Genomic DNA, 24,340 nt, shown 5'->3' with positions numbered 1-24,340 from the left:
GTAGCATCTTGTGCCACCTCTTTGTCCCTCCTTGGGTGGCAGTTTTCGCCTGATGCCACTTGTCTGAGTTGGGATTTGGTAGGCCACCTAGTTATGCTCTTCCAGGCTTTCAGAGTGATACGGCACAGTGGTTCCACCACCTTGCCCATTACAGCCTCCATCTGCTGGGTTGGCTGTAGTGGAAGAGGTGTCAGTTCCCTCTATACTAGTTCTTCCCTATTGCATTGGATGCCACTTTGTTGGTGTCTGCCACTAATTTTTGTAAATGTGTAGACTCCTGGTTGGGTCTCCTTCATGCGTATTGCCTGTAGCAGAAGGCCTCAAAGACTGTCAGGCCTCCACTTCCTTGGAGTCAACTACCCATGTTACTTTCCTTAGATTTTTCTGACAATAGTAGTCTATGAAATTTATATTTGTGCCACCTGAGTGTGGCTGAGAGTGAAAGCAGGCTGAGCTGTTGCATGTGGTATCAGGGCTCCCAGCACAGGAGGCCTACACTGATCCCTTACCCACCTCGTCTTACTGTGATGTTCAATTGAAAGCTGTAAATTCTGTCCCAGACCCCAATACCTCGTGCCTGGCTGATTGCTGCAGTGCCATGCTCCAGTTTGTACTGTGGGTGAATTGAGGCCACTTTCCTGGTGTCTGCCCCGGATTTGATGTGTTGAGGCAGTTATAAGGTGTTGTGCATGCGTTTGTTTTTGCTTCCCATTGACATGAATGGCGTTCGGTTATGTTTGACGAATATTCGACGAATTAGTAGGCGAATATTACAAATTTGGCAATCATAATCCGAAACTAACATGGAAATATTCTTTCATCTTTAGTAGTAACCACTAAAGTCACAGATTCTTCGCAGTCTCAGCTGTGGCTGCTTTATCCATGGTGTAGTCCGTAGGTATCACAATCGGTGTGGTCACTATTTTACTTCTAGACCACAACATTCTCCTCCATCTAAAACTGTTCAAATGACTTTGGGCATTGAAAGCCCTTTTTTTATAGAACTTACAACCTGGAGGATCCACCTACCACCTGGGATTAGGAGATGACCCTTACCTGCCCAAATCTGTAAGCTACAAAACCAAATGACAGCGTACATAAAATGTGCTGATAAGTTTTAAAATCACTGATATGATGGGCCTGTAAAGGTACCTTCACACTAAACGACTTTGCAGCGATAACGATAGCGATCCATGACGTTGCAGCGTCCTGGATAGCGATATCGTTATGTTTGACACGCAGCAGCGATCTGGATCCTGCTGTGATATCGCTGGTCGTTGCTGAAAGTTCAGAACTTTATTTGGCCGTCAGATCGGCGTCTATCGTCGTGTTTGACAGCCAAAGCAACGAAGCCAGCGATGTTTTACAGTGGTAACCAGGGTAAATATCGGGTTACTAAGCGCAGGGCCGCGCTTAGTAACCCGATATTTACCCTGGTTACCATTGTAAAAGTAAAAAAAACAAACAGTACATACTCACCTTCTGCTGTCTGTCACACGTCCCTCGCCGTCTGCTTCCCGCACTGACTGTGAGTGCCGGCCGTAAAGTAAAAGCAGAGCACAGCGGTGACGTCACCGCTGTGCTGTACTTTACGGCCGGCAATCACAGTCAGTGCGGGAAGCAGACGGCGAGGGACGTGTGACAGACAGCAGAAGGTGAGTATGTACTGTTTGTTTTTTTTACTTTTACAATGGTAACCAAGGTAAATATCGGGTTACTAAGCGCGGCCCTGCGCTTAGTAACCTGATGTTTACCCTGGTTACCCAGGGACCTCGGCATCGTTGGTCGCTGGAGAGCTGTCTGTGTGACAGCTCCCCAGCGACCACACAACGACTTACGAACGATCACGGCCAGGTCGTATCGCTGGTCGTGATCGTTGGTAAATCGTTTAGTGTGAAGGTACCTTAAGAGAAAGCGGAGGGTAATGATGCTGTTGGCTTCCTAGAATCCTGATATCTTATTGGATGAATCTACCTTCTCCCCTTCTTAAAAAAAAAAAAAAAACTCTAAGCAAAGAACAATGCACCAATCAGAACCAGGTAATAGAAATATGAAACTTTATTAAAGTATAAAAGCATATAGCAGAACATGGGGGGGTGGGATGCTAATACTTTCTCTATTCTTCTGGTCAGGTCTCATTTTGGCTCCAATGGTCTCCCCTCATACATATGCTCTTGTTGGGGATTTAACACATTTTTTTTAATTTTATGTCTACTGGTTTACAGTTTTTCATTTTGTATGATTTGTTGTGGGATCGGCCTGCCTCACTTTAAAAAAAGGTCTCTATTGCCACTTCTAAATGCATGAGATTAGTGATGAGTGAGTATACTCGTTGCTCGGGTTTTCCCGAGCACGATCGGGTGGTCTCCGAATATTTGTGACTGCTCGGCGATTTAGTTTTCCTTGTCACAGCTGGATGATTTGCAGCTACTAGACAGTTTGATTACATGTGGGGATTCCCTAGCAACCAGGCAACCCTCACATGTAATCAAGCTGTCTAGCAGTCGTAAAACATCCAGCTGTGGCAAGGAAAACTAAATCTCCGAGCAGTCACAAATACTCGGAGACCACCCGAGCAATGAGTATACTGGCTCATCACTACTTGAGATCTAAATTTAAGACACCTCAGCTCTGCACTATTATAAAAAGTTATCTTTAAATGTCTAATATTTCTAGCGCATCTGACATAAATATTGGGCTTTACGATAATTTAGAGTTTGTGGCTCTTGGCAAACTATTTACTCCCGAGAGGTTTCACCAAAAGTTATTCACCTCACTTTTTTATTTTTACTTACGAAGACTGTTCAGCTTGATCATTTCAGTAGATGTGTTATCATCTATAATAACAGTTATTGAACCCAACAACGTGGATCTGGACTTACACGAAGATCCCTATACTTGAGCCATGGTGTTACCTGCTATTCTGTCAAGATGTGAGATGGAAGAAGAATAGTTAGATAGCTGGGTCAGAACCAGGGGGGTAGAGAAAATACAAAATTAGAAAACACAAGAGTAGTCAGTCAATAGGCCAGGGTCACAACAGGAAATAAATACACAGAGGACTGAACCAGAGGAGAACATGGCTGTATCTGGCAGCTTCCAGCAATATGCTTCGAGCTTTAGAAGCGTGTGTAGCTTTCCAGTTGGCTGAAGCAGGGAGTAGATTACTGCAGCTGGACAGCACATCCACTCATACTGCCACACTGGATAGTACTACTGGTCCCAGGTACCCTAATCTTAGTGGCTGGAGAGAGCCTGTGTAGCCCAGAGCTTCTGGTTCTGACAGCCCCACCATTACCAGTGCTGCCTGCAGAATTAATAAGGCAGTGAGAGAAGCAGATGTTGTAGAAGTTTTCAGAGGAGATGGGACACACCATTTGCAGAAGCCCTAACCCCTAAGTGACAGAGCCAATTTGGTACTTAATGACCAAGCCAATTTGTACAATTCTGACCACTGTCACTTTATGAGGTTATAGCTGTGGAATGTTTCAACATATCCCACTGATTATAAGATTATTTTTTGATGACATTTTGCACTTCATGATAGTGGTAAAATTTATTTGATATAAATTGCTTTTATTTATGAAAAAAAAAATGAAATTTGGCAAAAAAAAAATTAAAACTTTGCAATTTACAAATTTTTAAGTTTTGTACCCTTAAATCAGAGAATGGTGTCAAACAAAACAGTTAATAAATAACATTTCCCACAAGTCACCTTTACATTAGCACAATTTTGGAAACCTATTTTTTTTATTAGGATGTTATAAGGGTTAAGTTAACCAGTAATTTGTCATTTTTCCAGCAAAATTTACAAAACCATTTTTTTTAGGGATCACCTCACATTTGAAGTGAGTTTGGGGCATCAATATAACTGAAAATACCCAAAAGTAACACTATTCTAAAAACTGCAAAACAACATGGGGCAATCGGGGAATCCCATTTCTCTCTCCTCTGATGTGCGATCACATCAGAGGAGAGAGAAATTAACTCATTTACCCCCAAGGGTGGTTTGCACGTTAATGACCTGGTCAATTTTTACAATTCTGACCACTGTCCTTTTATGAGGTTATTACTCTGGAACGCTTCAACAGATCTCAGTGATTCTGACATTGTTTTCTTGTGACATGCTGTACTTCATGATAGTGGTAAAATTCTTTGATATGACTTGCATTTATTTGTGAAAAAAACAAATTTGGCGAAAATGTAGAAAATTTCGCAATTTTCCAAATTTGATTTTTCATGCCCTTAAATCACACAGATATGTCACACAAAATACTTAATAAGTAACATTTCCCACATTTACTTTACATCAGCACAATTTTGGAACCAAATTTTTTTTTTTGTTAGAGAGTTATACGGGTTAAAAGTTGAACAGCGATTTCTCATTTTTATTTTACCCCTTAGTGACGGGGCCAAATTTTTGAAATCTGACCAGTGTCACTATATGTGGTAATAACTCTGGAACGCTTCAACAAATCCCAGTGATTTTGAGATTGTTTTTTCGTGACACATTATATTTTATGACAATGATAAATGTAGGTCAATATGTTTTGTGTTTATTTATAAAAAATATCAGAATTTTGAGAAAAACTTTAAAAATTAGCAATTTTCAAACTTTGAATGATTTAATCCAGATAGTCATACCATAGAAAAACATTAATAAATAACATTTCCCACATGTCGGCTTTACAACAGCATCATTTGTAAAATGTTATTTTATTTTCTTAGCATTTTAAGGAGGTTTAAAAATGTAGCAGTAATTTTTCATTTTTTCAAAGAAATTAACAACATTTATTTTTTTAGGGACCTATCCAGGTTTGAAGTGACATTAGGGGTCTCATATATTGGGAAACCCCCAAAAGTTAAACCGTTTTAAAAACAGAACCCCCTGACATATTGAAAACTGCAGTCGGGTAGTTTATTAACCCTTCAGGTGCTTTGCAGGAATTAATGCAAAGTGGCATGACAGAAATGAAAAAAATGTATTTTTACCACCTAAATATCCATAACTTCTGAACAGATTACTAGAGCTGTCAGACTCTAGGGCCGCTATTTGATCATGAATTGCAATGGCAAACATCAGGACCACAAAATTGTGATCTCATGGTGCCAATTGGGATAAAGGGGAAGCCCCCTCACTCTGTTAACCATTTAAAATGATGTAGTCACTATTGACAGCAGCATCTAAGGGGTTAAACAGATTTGGATGGTGCAAACACTGATCGTGCCTGATGAAGCAAGTTGTCAGCTATAGTGTACAGCCGACAGCTGCTGGATTGTCACCTGTATGGGGAGGCTATTCTCTCGTATATCAGGTCAGTTAAAAGACGTATTGACGGTCATTAAGGGGTTAGGGACCACATCACATTTTAAGTCACTTTGAGGGGTGCATATGATAGAAAATACACAAAACTGACACCATTCTAAAAACTTCACAAAAACCCCTCAAGGTGCTCAAAACAACATTCAAGAAGTTTATTAACCCTTCAGGTGCTTCACAGGAATTTTTGAAATGTTTTAAAGAAAATGAGCATTTAACTTTTTTCACAAAAAAATTACTTCCGATCCAAAAGTTGTTGCGCAATTTGTCCTGAGTACGCCGATACCCCATATATGGGGTAAACCACTGTTTGGGCATGGCAGAGCTCGGAAGGGAAGGAGCGCCATTTGACTTTTCAATGCAAAATTGGCTGGAATTGAGATAGGACGCCATGTTGTGTTTGGAGAGCCCCTGATGTGCCTAAACATTGAAACCCCCCACAGTTGACACCATTTTGGAAAGTAGACCCCCTAAGGAACTTATCTAGATGTGTGGTGAGCACTTTGAACCCCCAAGTGCTTTACAGTTTATAATGTAGAGCCGTAAAAATAAAAAATCATTTTTTTTTCACAAAATGATTTTTTCACCCCCAAATTTTTATTTTCCCAAGAGTAACAGGATAAATTGGACCCCAAAAGTTGTTGTGCAATTTGTCCTGAGTACGCTGATACCCCATATATGGGGGGAACCACCATTTGGCCACATGGCAGAGCTTGGAAGGGAAGGCGCGCCGTTTTAGAATGCAGACTTTCATGGAATGGTCTGCAGGCGTCATATTGCATTTGCAGAGCCACTGATATGCCTAAACAGTAGAAACCCCCCACAAATGACCCCATTTTGGAAACTAGACCCCCAAGGAACTTATCTAGATGTGTTGTGAGGACTTTAAAGCCCCAAGTGTTTCACTAAAATTTATAAGGCAGAGCCGTGAAAATAAAAAATCATTTTTTTCCCACAAAAATTATTTTTTAGCCCATAAATTTTTATTTTCACAAGGGTAATTGGAAAATAGCACAACAATTTTTGTGGTCCAATTTCTCCTGAGTACGCTGATACTCCACTGTTTGGGCACACGGCAGAGCTCGGAAGGGAAGGAGCACCGTTTTACTTTTTCAACGCAGAATTGGCTGGAATTGAGATGGGACGCCATGTTGCGTTTGGAGAGCCCCCGATGTGCCTAAACAGTGGAAACCCCCAATTCTAACTCCAACCCTAACCACACCCCTAACCCGAACACACCTCTAACCCTAATCCCAACCCTTACCACACCTCTAGCCCCAAAACACCCCTAACCCCAATCCCAACCGTAAACTTAATCCAAACCCTAACCCCAACTTTAGCCCCTACCCTAACTTTAGCCCTAATCCTAATGGGAAAATGGAAATAAATACTTTTTATTATTTTTCCCTAACTAGGGGGGTGATAAAGGGTTTTTTTATTTACTATTTATAGCGGGTTTTTATGTTTGGCAGCTGTCACACACTAAAAGACGCTTTTTTATTGCAAAAAATAGTTTTTGATACCCCACATTTTGAGAGCTATAATATTTCCTTTTTTTTGGTCCACAGAGTCATGTGAGGCCTTGCTGTTTGCGGGACGAGTTGACGTTTTTATTGGTACCATTTTCGGGCACATGACATTTTTTGATCGCTTTTTATTCCGATTTCTGTGAGGCAGAATGAACAAAAAACAGCAATTCCTGAATTTCTTTTTTTAGGGCAGCGTTTATACTGTTTCGAGTATGGTAAAATTGATAAAGCAGTTTTATTCTTCGGGTCAGTATGATGACAACGATACCTCAATTATATTTTTTTAAGTTTTGACGCTTTTATGCCATAAAAAATATTTTATATAAAAAATTATTATTTTTTCATCGCTTTAGTCTGAGAGCTAAAGTGTTCACTAAAGGGGTTAACTTGTGGAACAGTTTTATAGTTTTTTTTATTCAAATATTTATTTATTGATGGAATAAATATTGATTTTTTTTTTACTATTTTTTAAATATTTTTACAATAATTTTTTTTTTTTTTTTTGTAATTCATTCTTACTTTTACACTTTTACACTTTGTCCCACTATGGGACAATCATTTCGTGCAGGCTGATCGCTTCTGTAGCATGCTATAGAAGCTGTCAGCGCTACAATCCTTGCACACTGACCTTAGAGACTTCCTGACCTGCACTGCGCAGGACAGGAAGTCTCTCAGCTCATCTGTTATGATCCTTAGTGGTTGAGGATCACGAATTACTCCAGCTAAGTAACAAACATAGGACAAGCTCTAGGGAGGTGGCAAACTGGACTGACCGCAAATCTGAACCTATCCAAACACACTAGAAGTAGCCGGTGAACGTGTCTAAAAATCCTAGACGTCTCGAGCCAGCCTGAGGAACTAACTACCCCTAGAGAGAAAGAAAGACCTCTCTTGCCTCCAGAGAAATAATCCCCAAAGATATAGAGGCCCCCAACAAATAATAACGGTGAGGTAAGAGGAAGGCACATACACAGGGGTGAAAACAGATTCAGCAAATGAGGCCCACTAATACTAGATAGCAGAAAATAGTAAAGGGGTCTGTGCAGTCAGTAAAAAACCCTTACAAAATATCCACACTGAGATTTCAAGAACCCCCGCACCAACTAACGGTGTAGGGGGAGAAACTCAGTCCCCTAGAGCAACCAGCAAGCGAGGAGATCACATCTTAGCAAGCTGGACAAGAAACATGATGAATGCTGATAATCGAAAAATGAACGGACAAAAACTTAGCTTGTCTTGGAGAGGCTGGGAGCAAGGTAATCACAAGGAATCTGAAGAGCACTGAATACATTGATAGCAGGCAAGGAACTGAGTATCCAGGTGAGTTAAATAGGAAACCAACCAAGGATAACGAACCAGCTGATGCAGCCAACCTGCAGAAAGACAACACTACACAGTACCGCTTGTGACCACTAGAGGGAGCCTAAAAATAGAGTTCACAACACTCATCATGATGACATCGGGTTACCATGGCAGCGATCGGGATGCCGCGGGGTCTCCGATCCAAAGGCAGACCGTGATCGCTCCTGGCACTTAGTGCCGGGTAACTAATCAGATCCCTCCCATGTATGTACTAGATAGAAAATAGAGGAAAAAAACATAATAACATCTTTAAAATCAAATGATTTATTTTACATATACCGTATATACTCGAGTATAAGCCGACCCCCCCTAATTTTGCCACAAAAAACTGGGAAAACTTATTGACTCGAGTATAAGCCTAGGGTGGAAAATGCAGCAGCTACCGGTGAATTTCAAAATTAAAAATAGATGCTCCATACCGTTCATTATTGCCCCATAGATGCTCGACATAAAGCTGTGCCACATATAATGCTCTGCACCGTTCATTATGGCCCCATAGATGCTCCACTAAAGCTGTGCCATATATAATGCTCTGCACAGTTCATTATGGCCCCATAGATGCTCCATAGAAAGCTGTGCGATATACAATGCTCTGCACCTTTGATTATGGCCCCATAGATAGCTGTGCCATATACAATGCTCTGCACCTTTGATTATGGCCCCATAGATAGCTGTGCTATATATAATGCTCTGCACCTTTGATTATGGCCCCATAGATAGCTGTGCCATATATAATGCTCTGCACCTTTGATTATGGCCCCATAGATAGCTGTGCCATATATAATGCTCTGCACCTTTGATTATGGCCCCATAGATAGCTGTGCCATATATAATGCTCTGCACCTTTGACCTTTGATTATGGCCCCATAGATGCTCCACATAAAGCTGTGCCTTATATATAGTGCTCTGCACCGTTGCCCCATAGATCCTCCACATAAAGCTGTGCCTTATATCTAGTGCTCTGCACCGTTGTCCCATAGATACTCCACATAAATCTGTGCCATTGCTGCTGCTGCAATAAAAAACAACAACACATACTCACCTCTCTTGCTTGCAGCTCCTCAGCGTCCCGTCCCGGCGTCTCCCCGCACTGACTGATCAGGCAGAGGGCAGCGCGCACACTATATGCGTCATCGCGCCCTCTGACCTGAACAGTCAGAACAAGAGGACGCGAAGACTGAGCGGCGCCCGGCGGGTGGAACGAGGGAAGGTAAATATGTAATACTTACCTGCTCCCGGCGTCCCGCTCCTTCCCCCGGACAGCTGGTCTTCGGTGCTGCAGCCTCTTCCTCTGACAGCGGTCACCGGCACCGCTGATTAGAGAAATGAAATATGCGGCTCCGCCCCTATGGGAGGTGGAGCAGCCTATTCATTTCTCTAATGAGCGGTCCCACGTGACCGCTGAACAGGGGAAGAGCTGCGGCACCGAAGACCGTGGGACGGGCAGGGGGAGCGCCAAGAGCCCCGGAAGCAGGTAAGTATGCCTCAGTGCCCTCTCCCCCTCACCCGCCGACCGTGACTCGAGTATAAGCCGAGGGGGCACTTTCAGCCCAAAAATTTGGGCTGAAAATCTCGGCTTATACTCGAGTATATACGGTAAGTATTAAAATTAAAACAAGGGAATATCACAAAATTATTGAGGGTCATACAGAGACCAGGAATTATGAACAATTGGACATATATAATAGTGATAAATGCCAAAGAACACCTAATCCATTTTAAATATCCCACCATCAACACTCAATAGAGACTGCTTAGTGCACAAATCTTTGTTGTGGTAACCAGATAATTAGAATTGTAAAGTGCTTAGTGCAAATAGGTGCATTACTAAAGGCTCATGCCCATGTATAAACTATGTCATGTTACTTACATAAAGTATTATCCTGCTGTCCGTGTCCTCCAATTCCCCGACAGCGCCGTTTCGCCATAATGGCTTCCTCATCAGGGGGCATGTGTGCTGCTAATAGAACTGCCTATCTATAAATACCCCCGTACACAGCTGATGGTAATGTCGGCATCAATGGTGATGTACTGCGCATGCGCCGGTCCCTGGACTTCCTCCCTTGTAAATAGTGACTTCCTGCTCAGCGTGTCTGGAACGTAAGCGTGGAACGCTATTCGTCGCCATGGTGAGCAAGGCAGGAAGCCACGGGGAAGTTCCTGACCGGCGCATGCGCCAACCGGGCGCCGCGAGTCACAAAGAGCATAATGGAGCTGTGATGAGAATAAAGGGAATCCAGGCAGGCAACAAGGTGCCGTTATTGAAAAAGGGGGATTTTTAGTGACTAAGGGCTTATATATTTCTATTTATGAACAAAATATAAAAGGCAAAAAGTGCATAATTATTAAATCTAATAAGAATTACATATGTTTATAAATCATGTGTGAAGTGCAATCAACGAAGAAACCTAGTGCACAAATATGAATACATGAATCATGTAAATTAATCACAAAATAAATAATTATATTTACAATAAATTATACAAATTAAATATATTTAAATAAAAACAATAATAATAAATTACCTGTTATAGTGTCTTATCAAAATATACACGTAATAAAGCTAGATAAATTAAGCCCAAATTCTAATTGATATATTAAATATAATCCCCCATGTTACCACATATAATCTAATACACAAGACTGAACAACAAAAAACATGTTGTATACCTACTCCCTAATTTTTTGATACTTAATATACAAATTACATAACACAAACATAAATAAACAACATAATTAAAATGGTCCATGACGAGTGCATCTGTGAGACCGGACCTATTCATATCCTTATGAGGACAAGACAAAAGAAGTAGGACTACTTGATATGATGTCTCTAATTAATAAAGCAGAAGTGCCGGGTGTCAGCTGTGACAATCAGCTGACACCCAGCCGAGATCAGCCCACCGGTAGCGCGCCTGACCGCATTGGATGTACTATTCTGTCCATGGGGATTAAGTCCCAGGTCACATGGATGGAATAGTACGTCCGATGGCAGAAAGGGGTTAAATAGGGAAATCTGACTTTTCTTTTTTGCGGTTGCCATTATTCCGTGAATTTTCGATAGCCAGGACCCTGGAGAAATTCAGATTCTGGGGGGGTGCTATACACTTATTTCTCAGCACCGTTAAAAAGCAGCACTGAGGCACAAGTATCCTTAACTGCCGCCGTTAAAAGGTGTATCGGTTGTCATTAAGGGGTTAACATGACAAAATGGCAGAAAGCCAGAGCAGTAGAATTTCCCATAAAGTGACTCCATTTTATAAATTATAACGCTCTGTGAATAAATCTGTAAGAGTAGTGAATATTTTGTCTCCAATGGCGCTTTCCGGAAATTGGCACACATTGGATGTTGGAGAGTGAAAATTGCATACTTGCCATTTTATTGCCCAAGACATAGTGTCCAGATTGTGCTCCTTGAATGCACCATAAATTAAGTGAGTTCTTCTCACTATAACAATGCCAAATACATGGATGGATACAAGTGTGGTTTGGGCACATTGCAAGGCTCAGAAGCGAGGGTAGATTTGACTTTGTGAAGGTGGATATTGCTGGATTGGTTTATGGAAGCCATGTTGCTTTTCAACAGCGGTTGAACCACTAATAATGTGGAAACCTCTGTTTTCCAGGACGTCCCTCCTGACCGCACCACCAGGAGGTTGTCCTTCTTATCCTTGATAGGGACAGGAACACAGAAGAGGTGAAATAGCCCCTCCCCTTCTCCACCCTTCAGTGTTTTTCCTGTCCCTATCAGGGACAGATGCAGAGGAGTTTTGGTGCGGCTTACCGTGCCGAAGATTCTAGCAGTGGGTTGAACAGGGCTCCCGGGAAGCTTCATCCCTCTCCGGAGGGCTCTGAGCAGCGGAGGCTTGCTCCAGCAGGCAGACTCCGCAGAGCGCGCTGACACCGAGGGAGGTCCCTCAGCGCGGGTCGAGCTGTGTGCTCCCATCTTTGGCGCACCCCTCTCCAGAGGGCTCTGCACCTGCAACTGTGTACCCGGCCGCACGCCGGCGGTGATCAGTCTCCTGGCGTGACGCTTCATCGGGAGCGCCGGCATCCACTTCCGGTGATGACTTCCGGGGGCGGGGTTCCGGCCCGGGCCTCGTTGCTGCCGGCGGGGACGCCGAGAGAACGCAGCCTCGTGGGATGGTGCTAGTGGGCCCGGGGAGGAATTCCCGCCCATGGTTCAGCATTCCATCAGGGATGCATACAGGTCCGTCGCAGATCAGGAAATCACCAGCAGCTGAGCTCGGAAGGAGGACGAGGCAGATGATTTGAAGCCTGGTAAGGCAATCTATTTAAACACAAACATCTAACAGCACACTTGTCCTAGGAACATGGAAGGTGCAGGTCATGCAGACATTCAGTCCTCAGAGCTCGCCCCAAAACATGTAAGTTATACATAGTGGGGTTTATTTCACAGCACTAGTCACACACAAGCTATAGGGCGTTGTTATATCTCTTTTGCAGGATAAAGAAGCACCCAAACGTTCAGCGGCAGTTCCTAAACGCAAGACGAATAGATGCCCACTATGTTCTAACAAACTTCCAGATGGACATTCTAAGAAATTGTGTGACGGCTGTATGTCGGGACTACTTAAAGAGGAGCAGTCCTCCTTTCTAGATAGTTTTAATACTATCATTAGAGAGGAGGTGTAGTCCACGGTATCAGCCCTGATGCCGGTTGAATCCCCCCGTCCTGAAAGGCCCAGGTGGGAGCAGGATCCTAGCTCAGAAGAGGGTGAGCTTTCAACTTACTCTACATCTGATTCCGTGGAAGGCAAATGTTCTTCAGCCATCCTCCCAGAAGAGAGAAAGAGATATCTGTTCTCTTCTGAAAACACGGACATACTCCTGCAGGCCGTTAGAAACACCATGAAGGTGGAAGAGGCCACAGAACCCCTTACGGTCCAAGATGAGATATTTGGCGGGCTCAGAGCTCGCAGAAACAGGGTGTTTCCGGTGAACCACCATATAACAGAAATGATCCTGGAAGAATAGGAGGATGTCGGAAAGAAGCTAGTAGTCCCAAAAGATTTTAGATACCGACTCCCTTTTGAACCAGACGAGACCAAAGTATGGGAATCTGTACCTAAAGTGGATATACCAGTGGCCAAGGTCTCAAAAAAGACCGCTATACCATTTGAAGATTCCTCTGGTCTCAAAGACCCTATGGACAAAAGATCAGAAGATCTCCTCAAGAAGGCCTAGGAAGCGCCATCAGCTATCATGAAGACTAATATCGCGGCTACCTCAGTAGCCAGGTCAATGACTCTGTGGGTAGAAAAATTAGAAACCCAAATTAACAATAAAACACCCAGAGAGGAAATCCTAAAGTCTTTACCGTTATTGAAGATGGCAACAGACTTTATGGCCGATGCTTTGGCGGAATCAGTTCGGTTCGCAGCAAGAAACAACGCCCTATCTAACGCAGCAAGAAGAGCTCTATGGGTCAGGTCATGGTCTGGCGGTACGCAGTCAAAGAACAAACTGTGTTCAATACCCTTTTCCGGCTTTCATGTTTTTGGTCCAGTTTTGGATGGACTGCTTGAAAAAGCAGCAGACAAGAAGAAAGGCTTTCCTGAGGAAAAGCCGCAAAATTCACTGTCCTTTCGGAGGACTCGTTCCCATCCCAGACAGGACTATAGAGGGAAAGGCGGAAGATGGAGCTACCAGAAAGGTGGTAGAGGTACCTTTCAGGATCAGAAGCCAAGAACCAGCAGAAAATGATGCCAGCTTAGTGGGAGGAAGACTCCAGTACTTCTTACAGGGCTGGAAAAAGATCACTCAAAATTCTTGGATCTTAAATACGATAGAATGGGGGTACAGAATAGAATTCAGCCAATCACCCCCCAGGAGATTTTGTCTGACTTAGACCCAGTCCTTGACAGTTTACCAGAGACTTCTAAAAGGTAATCAGGAACTTATCCAGATAAAAGCCATCATTCAGGTACCCCACTCTGAGGTTCAAGGGACACTATTCAAGCCTGTTCTACATAAAAAAAGGGTGGAGAATACCGTACGATCATAAATCTAAAACCTCTAAATCTGTCAGTAACCTACAAACAGTTCAAGATAGAGTCCCTCAAATCCGTAATACCTCTAATCCAGAAAGGATCAGTAATGAGCACTTTAGACCTAAAAAGTGCTTACTACCAGGTTCCCATCGATGCCTCACACCAACAATATCTCAGATTTGCTATAAAAGACGGAGATCACATTCTACACTTTCAGTTCACGTGCCTGCCGTTCGGCCTCTCATCTGTTCCCAGAATCTTCACCAAACTCATGGCAGAGGTGATGGCATTTTTGAGAGAAAAAGAGATCCTGATCGTCCCTTATCTGGACGATATCCTGCTTATAGCAAACTCCTCTCAACAGATGGAGAAGAATTTAACAACGACGACGTCAGTCCTAAAAAGCCTAGGATGGCTAATCAATCTAAAAAAATCAAACTTCAAACCCGTGACAAGGAAGTCGTTTCTCAGAGTGATCTTAGACTCAACTCAGGAACATACATACCTCCCGCAACACAAGCAAGAATCATTCAAAAAAGAGATTCAAATGTTGCAAAAGCAAAAACAGACCTCCATAAGGAAGGCCATGCGGGTGCTGGGGTTAATGACATCATGCATTTCCAGCGTTCAATGGAGTCAGTATCACTCAAGACCCTTGCAGCAGGAAGTCCTGTCACTGTGGGACGGCAGAGACACAACCCTGGACAACAAAGTGCGTCTATCCAGAGATGCACAAAGATCACTGTCATGATGGACCATACGAACAAACCTTGAGAAAGGAAGACCTTGGAAAACATCTTCATGTGTGAACATCACTACGGACGCAAGTCTGAGAGGCTGGGGAGCCCACATAGAGGAGGACTACTCTCAAGGAACTTGGACCGCGTCAATACAAAGCAGGTCTTCAAATTACAGAGAGCTCAGGGCAGTCTGGGAAGCCTTAAAAACATATCAGGAGAAGTTAAAGGACCAACACATCTGTATTTTTTCTGACAATTCAACAAAAGTAGCCCTCCTACTTCACCAAGGAGGTCCAAAACATCACCATTTACAGGACCTGTCAGATACAATATTCTCCTGGGCAGAGCTCACAGTCAAATCAATAACGGCAGTTTACCTAAAAGGCACCGAAAACCAGGTAGCTGACTTTCTGAGCAGACAAAAGTTATGCCCCACAGAATGGTCCCTAAATCAGGAAATCTTCCTCCACTTAACCCAACGTTGGGTTTTCCCAGGGGTGGATCTATTCGCCTCAAAGAAAAATACAAAGACAGAAAGGTTCTTTTCTCTAAATCCAGGAGACAGGCCGTCAGGAATAGACGCCCCGGCTCAGAAGTGGGATATGAATCTGGCATATGCTTTTCCTCCATTGGCTCTAATACCGAGAGTCTTGCGGAAGACCCAGGAGAGCCAGACATCAGTAATCCTAATAGTTCCATACTGGCCCAAAAGGAGCTGGTTTCCTCTACTAAAATGGATATGTTTGGAAGAGCCAATCCATCTACCAGCAAGACCGGATCTTTTATCCCAGGGCCCTCTACTTCATCAGAACCCGGATCTGCTACAGTTAAAAGCATGGATCCTGAAAAAGAAATCCTAAGGTCAAAGGGCCTCTCAGATCCAGTCATTGCCACTATCCAGAGCAACAGGAAGCCTGTGACTTCTGCAATATGCGGGAAAGTATGAAAGAAGTTCTGTTCACAGAGTACAACTCCTGTGACGGTCCCTCAGGGCCCAAACATCCCTAAGATCCTAGACTTTCCCCAGTCAGGCCTTGATAAAGGACTAAGACCTAGTACGTTAAAAGTACAAATTTCAGCCCTTAGTTCCTTATATGACTTTCCGTTAGCTACTCATCCATGGATAGTGAGATTTGTTAAGGCCATCCAAAGACTTAGGCCTATAATTCACAGTACAGTACCTCCCTGGGATCTAAACCTGGTCTTGAATGAACTTTGTAAAGAGCCATACAAACCACTAAATCAGGCAGACTTAAAAGCCGTTACCCTTAAAGCCCTCTTTCTAGTTGCAATAACTTCAGCGAGACGTATTGGTGAGATTCAATGCTTATCCATTAAAGATCCATACCTGAAAATTCAAGATGATTGTATCATCCTTAAACTAGATCCCGGATTTCTCCCTAAGGTCGTTTCTGACTTCCATAGAAGTCAAGAGATTGATCTACCCACATTTTGCCAAAATTATAGTAATGAGGAGTGTTCTCTTCACGCCTTAGATGTTAAGAGGACAATTCTACACTACCTAGAGATCACAAACAATTGGAGAGTGGACTCTAACCTATTCATCCAGATGGCCGGGAAGAACAGAGTTAAGAAGGCGGCCAAAGCTACTCTAGCTAGATGGATTAAGTCAACTATCAGGGCAGCCTATATCTTGGCAGGGAAACCCCCACCGGAAAGTCTCAGCGCACTCGTTGAGGGCAATCTCGGCCTCATGGTCAGAAAGCGCTGGGGCTTCTATGGACCAAATATGCAGAGCTACAACTTGGTCTTGATCAAATACATTCTGTAGGCACTGTAAATTAGATGTTACAGTGCACCAACAGACTACATTTGGGAGGAAAGTCCTCCAGGCTGTAATCCCGCCCTAAAATAGGAGTTATTTGGTATTTCTCCTGGTGGTGCTGTCAGGAGGGACATCCTGGAAAGTAGGAATTAGTCCTACCTGTAATAGTGTTTCCAGGAGTCCATCATGACAGCACCCCTTATATACCCTCCCTTGAGTTCCTGTTTGAAATGTGATGTAAACATGTGTAGAAAGGAATTCCAATAAAATAGAGTTGCATCCATCCTGGTGTGATACTTGGAAAAATCACTGAGGGGTGGAGGTGGGGAGGGGCTATTTAACCTCTTCTGTGTCCCTGTCCCTATCAAGAATAAGGACAACCTCCTGGTGGTGCTGTCATGATGGACTCCTGGAAACACTATTACCGGTAGGACTAATTCCTACTTTTCCATTGGCAAATGATGGACCTGAGTGGGGACTGTTTTTGTGAGATGAGTAGATGTTTTTATTGGTATCATTTTTACCTACATAACATTGTTTGGTGGCATTTTATTACATATTTGGGAAGCAGACTGAGCAAACAGTTGAACACTAATGGTTCATGCTATTAGATTTTCTATTAGACTTTGAACTGTCATTGTCTTGGTGATTAATTCAATATTTTTACATAACATTTTACAGACAAATTAAGTAGAAATGTTAAAAAAAATTCAAATATTTTATTCAAAAATATATATTTTTTTTCTTAGCAGAAGACTGTATCAGGAGATCAGAGGGACAGCTGAGATCTTCACTTTTTAAATCAGATGATCCAATTGAAGTGAATGTCATAACTTCTGATATACCATCATCCCTTTACAGCAAAGACCTATCATTTGATCTTTTGAAACGGGTCCTTTCTTCTGATTCATTACCAACTACTAAGGAAAATCAAAGTCACAAAATAATCATTGAAAAAATAACTGTTCCTGAAGCAAAGAAGCCATTTTCACTTTCAGAATATGGAAATGGTTTTCCTATCGAAAAGTATTTTCTGAAACAACAAAAAATTCCTGTAGAAGAGAATAGATTTTCTTGTTCCAAGTGTGGGAAATGTTTTAATCAGAAATCATCTTTTCTTAGTCATCAGAGTATTCACACTACGGAGAAGCCATTTTTATGTTCAGAATGTGGTAAATATTTTACACGTAAATCAAATTTTGTTAAGCATCAGAAAACTCACACAGGGGAGAAACCTTTTTCCTGTTCGGAATGTGGGAAATGTTTTATGCAGAAATGGGAACTTGCTAGACACCAAGGAACTCACACAGGGGAGAAGCCTATTTCATGTTCAGAATGTGGCAAATGTTTTAAGCGGAAAGAGCATCTTTATGGCCACCAGAGAACCCACACAGGGGAGAAGCCTTTTTCATGTTCAGAATGTGGGAAATGTTTTAACCGTAAATCAGATTGTGTTATACATCAGAGAACTCACACAGGGGAGAAGCCTTTTTCATGTTCAGAATGTAAGAAATGTTTTGTGAAAAAATCATATCTTCTTAGTCACCAGAGAACTCACACAGGGGAGAAACCTTTTTCTTGTTCAGAATGTGGGAAATGTTTTAACCAGAAATCGAATCTTAATAGCCATCAGAGAACACACAAAGGAGAGAACCCTTTTTCGTGTTCTTAATGTGGGAAATGTTTTACACAGAAATCAACTCTTAATAAACATCAGAGAACTTACACAGGGGAGAAGCCTTTTTCATGTTTAAAATGTTGGAATGTTTTAACCGAAAATTGTTTTTTCCTAATGGGTTTGCCATTACTTAGGGCAACCCCTTGTCATTCCTCATGTTTGGCATCGTTAAAATAAAAACAATCATACTCTCCTTCCATGCCAGCAATGTTCCAGTGGTGTCTGCACTCACGTTCCCGGGGCTCATGTGAGATTTTTACATAACAGGAGCCCTGAGCCCAATTAGCAACAGCTTCACTGTTTCCACTTTCGGATGTATTTAATATAAACAGGAACCAGGGCTGTGGCTGCTGTATGACTTCTTATTGTTCAATTTGCCTGAAGGTGGAGACATTGACGCCAGAGCTGATTGGGCACAGGGCTCACATGATGTAACAACTAATGATGAGCAAGGGTGCTTGTATAAGGCAATAATGCTCAAAAATAGGTTTAACAGATGCAACACACGTATGGATTGAATAAGAAACAGACACTCTATGCATGAGTTGCGGCTGTCAAACTGCTGCAGAACATTCATACACGGCGACCGAAACCTATTTTTCATAGACGCCGAAAACGCTCGGTTAGCACACAAGCATTGTCAGATAACATCTTATTCGAGCACGCTCTCTCATAAATAATAATAACCTCACATGAGCCCCAGGAACGTAAGTGCAGACACTGCTGGAACCGCACTAGCATGGAACGCATGGGCGGACATACCACCGGTTCAACCGGTGCAGCTGCATCGGGGCCCGAAGGCTCCGGGGGGCCCCCGCAGGCAGCGCCGGCATGAGGGGCAGGCAGCTGTCTAAGGCCCCCGATCCCCCAGGGGTCCACATCTAGCGGCATATCACGCAGCCGCTATGGGGCCCCTGTAAGGCAGGGGGGCCTGCCGACTCCCCCGCTGCATTGAACTATACCAGCGTCTGCCGGTACAGTTCAAAGCAGCGATGGAGGAGAGCGCGTCAGATGACGCTCCCTCTCCCATCGTTCCTCGCCCTGCCTCTGACACTTTGGGTGTGCGATGACGTCATTGCGCACTCACTGTGTGCTAGTAAGTGCAACGGCAGCTGCCGAGTAATGGACTTCGGGGCCATTCTCAGGGGGAAGATGCGGACTGTGCTATATACTAGTACGTGGGCTGTGTTATATACGAAGTAGCTGTGCTATATACTAGTACGTGGGCTGTGTTATATACTAAGTGGCTGTGCTATATACTAGTACGTGGGCGTGTTATATACTAAGTGGCTGTGCTATATACTACTAGTACATGGGCTGTGTTATATACTACGTGGGCTGTGTTATATACTAAAGTGGGCTGTGCTATATACTACATGGGCTGTGCTATATACTGTGGGGGGTATATTATATTCTATGGGAGAGGCTGTGTTATATACTATGTGGCTGTGTTATATACTATGGGTGGTACATTATGCATTATATTCTATGGGGGAGGCTGTTATATACTATGGGGAGGTGGGCTGTTTTATATTATATGGGGGCTACATTATATTCTGTGGGGGGCTGTATTAGATTTTATGAGGGAGGATTGCATCATACTCTTTGGGGCGGTGGGCTGTATTATATTCTATTTGGGGCTACATTATATTCTATGGGGAGGTAGGCTGTATTATATTCTATTTGGGGCTACATTATATTCTATGGGGGCTGTATTATATTTATATTCTATGAGGGGTGATTGCATCATACTGAGGGGGCTACATTATACTATATGAGTGGGGCTACATTATATTCTATGGGGGGTTACATTATACTCTTTGGGGTGGTTGCATTATGCTCTATGGCAGTGTTCCCCAACTCCAGTCCTCAAGAGCCACCAACAGGTCATGTTTTCAGGATTTCCTTAGTATTGCACAGGTGATGGAATTATCACCTGGGCAATACTAAGGAAATACTGAAAACATGACCTGTTGGTGGCTCTTGAGGACCGGAGTTGGGGAACACTGCTCTATGGGGTGGTTGCATTATACTATATGTGGGCATGGGCCACCTTTTGCTTTTACTTGTGGTCTGTAATATGTAAACTTTATTTAGCTTTGTCACCTTAAAAGAAGGGGGGCCCAGACAGATTTCCTGCACAGGGGCCAAGCTGTCTGTGTCCGCCCCTGATGGAATGGTCATATAAGTGGTTTTATTTTAACAGTACCAAACATGTGGAATGAGAAGGGTCTGGCCAAGTACTGGACAATCCCTTTAAACATCAGATTTCCCACACAAAGATAAGTTATTATCATATTTAGAATGTGAAAAATGAATTACAGGAAAATTGTATTTTGTTGACCATCAAAAATAACTCTGATGGGGAGAAACTATTTTATCGACAACTAGTAAAAAAACAGACAGGTGTATAATTAAATGAGAAAAGGAAATTAATTTAGCACTTACTGTAATTTTTTGACTATAAGGCCAGGTTCACATTACGTTTTTGGCGTCCGTTAGACGGATTACTTTACACCGTGGCATAACGTGGTGTAACGTAGTCCGTTAAATCATTGAGTGATGGACCCTGGGACGCGGGCTGCAGCCTTTCCGGGTCCGTCACTGCTAGCGCAGATAGAGCATCTGCTAGCTCTATCTGCGCTAGCGTGATGACACATCGGCACTTGCGTTAACAGCAGCCCGTTAATGCATGTGTTGAACGGGCTGCTGTTAACGCAATGTGAACCTGGCCTAAGACACATTTTTATCAAGAAAAAAATCTTGCTAATTAGTGAGTGCATCTTACAGATTGGAAGCAGGTTCCTGTGACAGAGGAGAATGCTGAGAAAGTGCTTTCCGATCACTGAGAGAACTGCTCTCTCCTCCAGTCCCACACTTATCTAATGGATTGGTGCAAAGCAGGAGAGGAAGGTACTGAGACCTCCACAGATGCTGCACGTCCTGAGTGAGCAGCTGAAGAACCTTTCACCCGACTAGGTCAAGGACCTTTCACCCGACTAGGTCAAGGACCTTTCAGATCATGTAATCAATCATATGACTTGGAAGGAACCACAAAATGGAGTAAAGATGGGGGCAGGAATGGGTGCAGCTAGATGAAAGCCCCCATGACTTCATTGGCAAGGGAGGTTTTCTTTCAAATAAAGTAGAGCTGGTTTGGGATTGGCTGAATGGTATGGGGGAGGAGTAGTGGGATGGGGCTGGATTTTGGGCTAGAAAAGTGAGGGAAGATTCTTCAGTTTTCTTCAGGAAGCCGGAGTGAAAAGCCCACCCACCCTCTCCTTTTTTGGAGTGGTTATGTGTGGGGGTTATGGCTAAGTTTGTGAGGGTACAAAGTCATTTGAGGGTTTTATTGTGTTGTGCTTACATTGTCACAGTGGCAAGTTTGGCGGGGGGTGGTGTTCTTGGAGTTGACGATGTTTATTGGGGGAAGGAATTGTATGTTAAATTACAATAAGTTAATTGGCTGAGGGTTGATCTGGCTTTTGGTTACGGGCTCTGGACAGGGATTTATCTCGGGAGCTTTGGTGTTTTTTCTGCCCGTTAACCCCTTCATAACCTTGGGATTTTCCATTTTCCCGTGTTCGTTTTTAGGCTCCCCTCCTTCCCAGAGCCATAACTTTTTTATTTTTCCATCAATTTGGCCAAGTGAGGGCTTTTTTTTTTGCGGTACGAGTTGTACTTTTGAACGACATCATTGGTTTTAGCATGTCGTGTACTAGAAAAAAATTCCAAGTGCGGTGAAATTGCAAAAAAACTGCAGTCCCACACTTGTATTTTGTTTGGCTTTTTTTGCTAGGTTCACTAAATGCTAAAACTGACCATTATGATTCTCCAGGTCAGTATGAGTTCATAGACACCTAACATGACTAGGTTATTTTTTATCTAAGTGGTGAAAAAAAAATTCCAAACTTCATTTAAAAAAAAAAAAATGGGGCCATTTTCCGATACTCGTAGCGTCTCCATTTTTCATGATCTGGGGTCGGTTGAGGGCTTATTTTTTGCGTGCCGAGCTGGCGTTTTTAATGATACCATTTCGGTGCAGATACGTTCTTTTGATCGCCCGTTATTGCATTTTAATACAATGTCGCGGCGACCAAAAAAACGTAATTCTGGCGTTTGGAATTTTTTTCTCGTCACGCCGTTTAGCGATCAGGTTAATGCTTTTTTTTATTAATAGATCGGGCGATTCTGAACGCGGCGATACCAAATATGTGTAGGTTTGATTATTATTTTATTGATTTATTTTGAATGGGGCGAAAGGGGGTGATTTAAACTTTTATATTTTTTGTATTTTTTTCACATTTTTTTTTTACTTTTTTTTTTTTTTTTTTTTTTTTACTTTTGCTATGCTTCAATAGCCTCCATGGGAGGCTAGAAGCCGGCACAACACGATCGGCTCTGCTACATAGCAGCGATCTGATGTTCGCTGCTATGTAGCAGAAATGCAGGTGTGCTGTTAGCGCCAACCACAGGGTGGCGCTCACAGCTACCGGCGATCAGTAACCATAGAGGTCTCAAGGACCTCTATGGTTACTATTCAGAAGCATCGCAAACCTCCGATCATGTGACGGGGGTCGGCGATGTGCTCATTTCCGGCCGCCCGGCCGGAAGCGCCGGTTAAATGCCGCTGTCTGTGTTTGACAGTGGCATTTAACTAGTTAATAGCGGCGGGTGAATCGCGATTTCACCCGCCACTATTGTTCAAAACAGCTGACATGTCTCGGCTTTGATCCGGGCTCACCGCGGAGCCCTGCATCAAAGCAGGGGATCTGACCTCGGACGTACTATCCCGTCCGAGGTCAGAAAGGGGTTAAGGGTTACATGGTGCCCTCGAGCTAGTGGCTACGGCTGAGGGTAAAAAGTGTTGGTTCCATTTTGTTGTGGTTTTGCAGATAGTAAGCCAGATCTTTTAGCTCCAAGAACCCTCCCCTCAAGTTTTTGTATATGAATTGTTACAAATGTTTTTTATGTCATTGTTTGTTAATAAACTGGCCGCTGTGGCCGATTTATCCAAATAACTTAATGTGTTATGTTTTTATTGATTAATAAGAACAGGGGGATGTTTTCTAGGTACCGGATGGTGGGGAGAGGGGTTAATACGCGGGAAAACCCATATTGGCCATACGCGGTCATGTATATGCAGTGTACAGTATGTATGCATATGTGCTTATGTAGCAGAGCTGTGTTTATGTAGATACACTGTCCATGCTGCAGTGTTGTGTGTATATGCGCACTTTAGTATCCACTTAGAGTGTTCATTAATGTTCATGCTAAGAAACGATATGTAAGTAAAATGCAAGGTGCAGAGAAACACTAACAAAAGATGTATTATTTCGCTATTATACACTAGTTCTTAAAATTTGCAGTAATAATAATAATAATTATCTTTATTTATTTATTCACACTGTGGAGACACGAAGGTCAGTGGGTGCTCCCATCCGCTGGCCTAGCTGTCTTTAGAAAGACCACACGGATGGGGGTGCATCCCACTGAACGCTCGTACTCCTTCCCTGTCGGCAGAACACTACTCAACACAGGGTGAGAGTACTACACTGCAGGAAGACTTTACTGGGCCACCAACACTTAACAGCATTCTATTCCCAGCAAGGACACAAGATGGTGAAAGTGACAGTCTCGTCTTTTAAATGGCTCATGATGGCTCATGTCATCCAGGGCCAACCATTCTAAGGAGCAGCACCCCGCTTTTAGCAGGCACCCACAGAAAGGAGGTAGCGGTTAACTTAGGAAGCTGACTAAGAACAACGAAGTACGTGGTCAGGTGACCGAGTTGTCCCAACCTGGGTTATCAAATATATTAGTTGTCAACGAGGCTGAAGTTGGTTTCTTATTCGGAGCTGAAGTTGGTTTCTTATTAGTCAGTTTCTTATTCGGCAATTTTTACTCTTCG

The 24,340-nt window shown here is 43.0% G+C and overlaps 2 protein-coding genes across 2 annotated transcripts in view; both read left to right on the top strand.

The window, feature by feature from the left end:
• LOC143766457 (uncharacterized) overlaps window positions 1-20,264 on the top strand; it is a 55,443-nt gene extending 35,179 nt beyond the window's left edge. Inside the window, exon 7 of the mRNA XM_077254171.1 lies at window positions 17,501-20,264. Coding sequence (XP_077110286.1) covers window positions 17,501-18,423 — 923 coding nt within the window. The 3' untranslated portion in view covers window positions 18,424-20,264. The remainder of the gene's footprint in view (window positions 1-17,500) is intronic.
• Window positions 1-24,340, top strand: part of LOC143766445 (uncharacterized) — a 459,812-nt gene that overhangs the window by 243,948 nt on the left and 191,524 nt on the right. The gene's annotated exons all lie outside the window — the stretch shown is intronic.

Source organism: Ranitomeya variabilis, chromosome 4 (genome assembly GCF_051348905.1).
Source record: "Ranitomeya variabilis isolate aRanVar5 chromosome 4, aRanVar5.hap1, whole genome shotgun sequence".
Lineage (NCBI taxonomy): Eukaryota > Metazoa > Chordata > Amphibia > Anura > Dendrobatidae > Ranitomeya > Ranitomeya variabilis.
The sequence above is the reverse complement of the archived record's forward strand: the minus strand, read 5'-3'. Positions and strand labels throughout refer to the sequence as shown.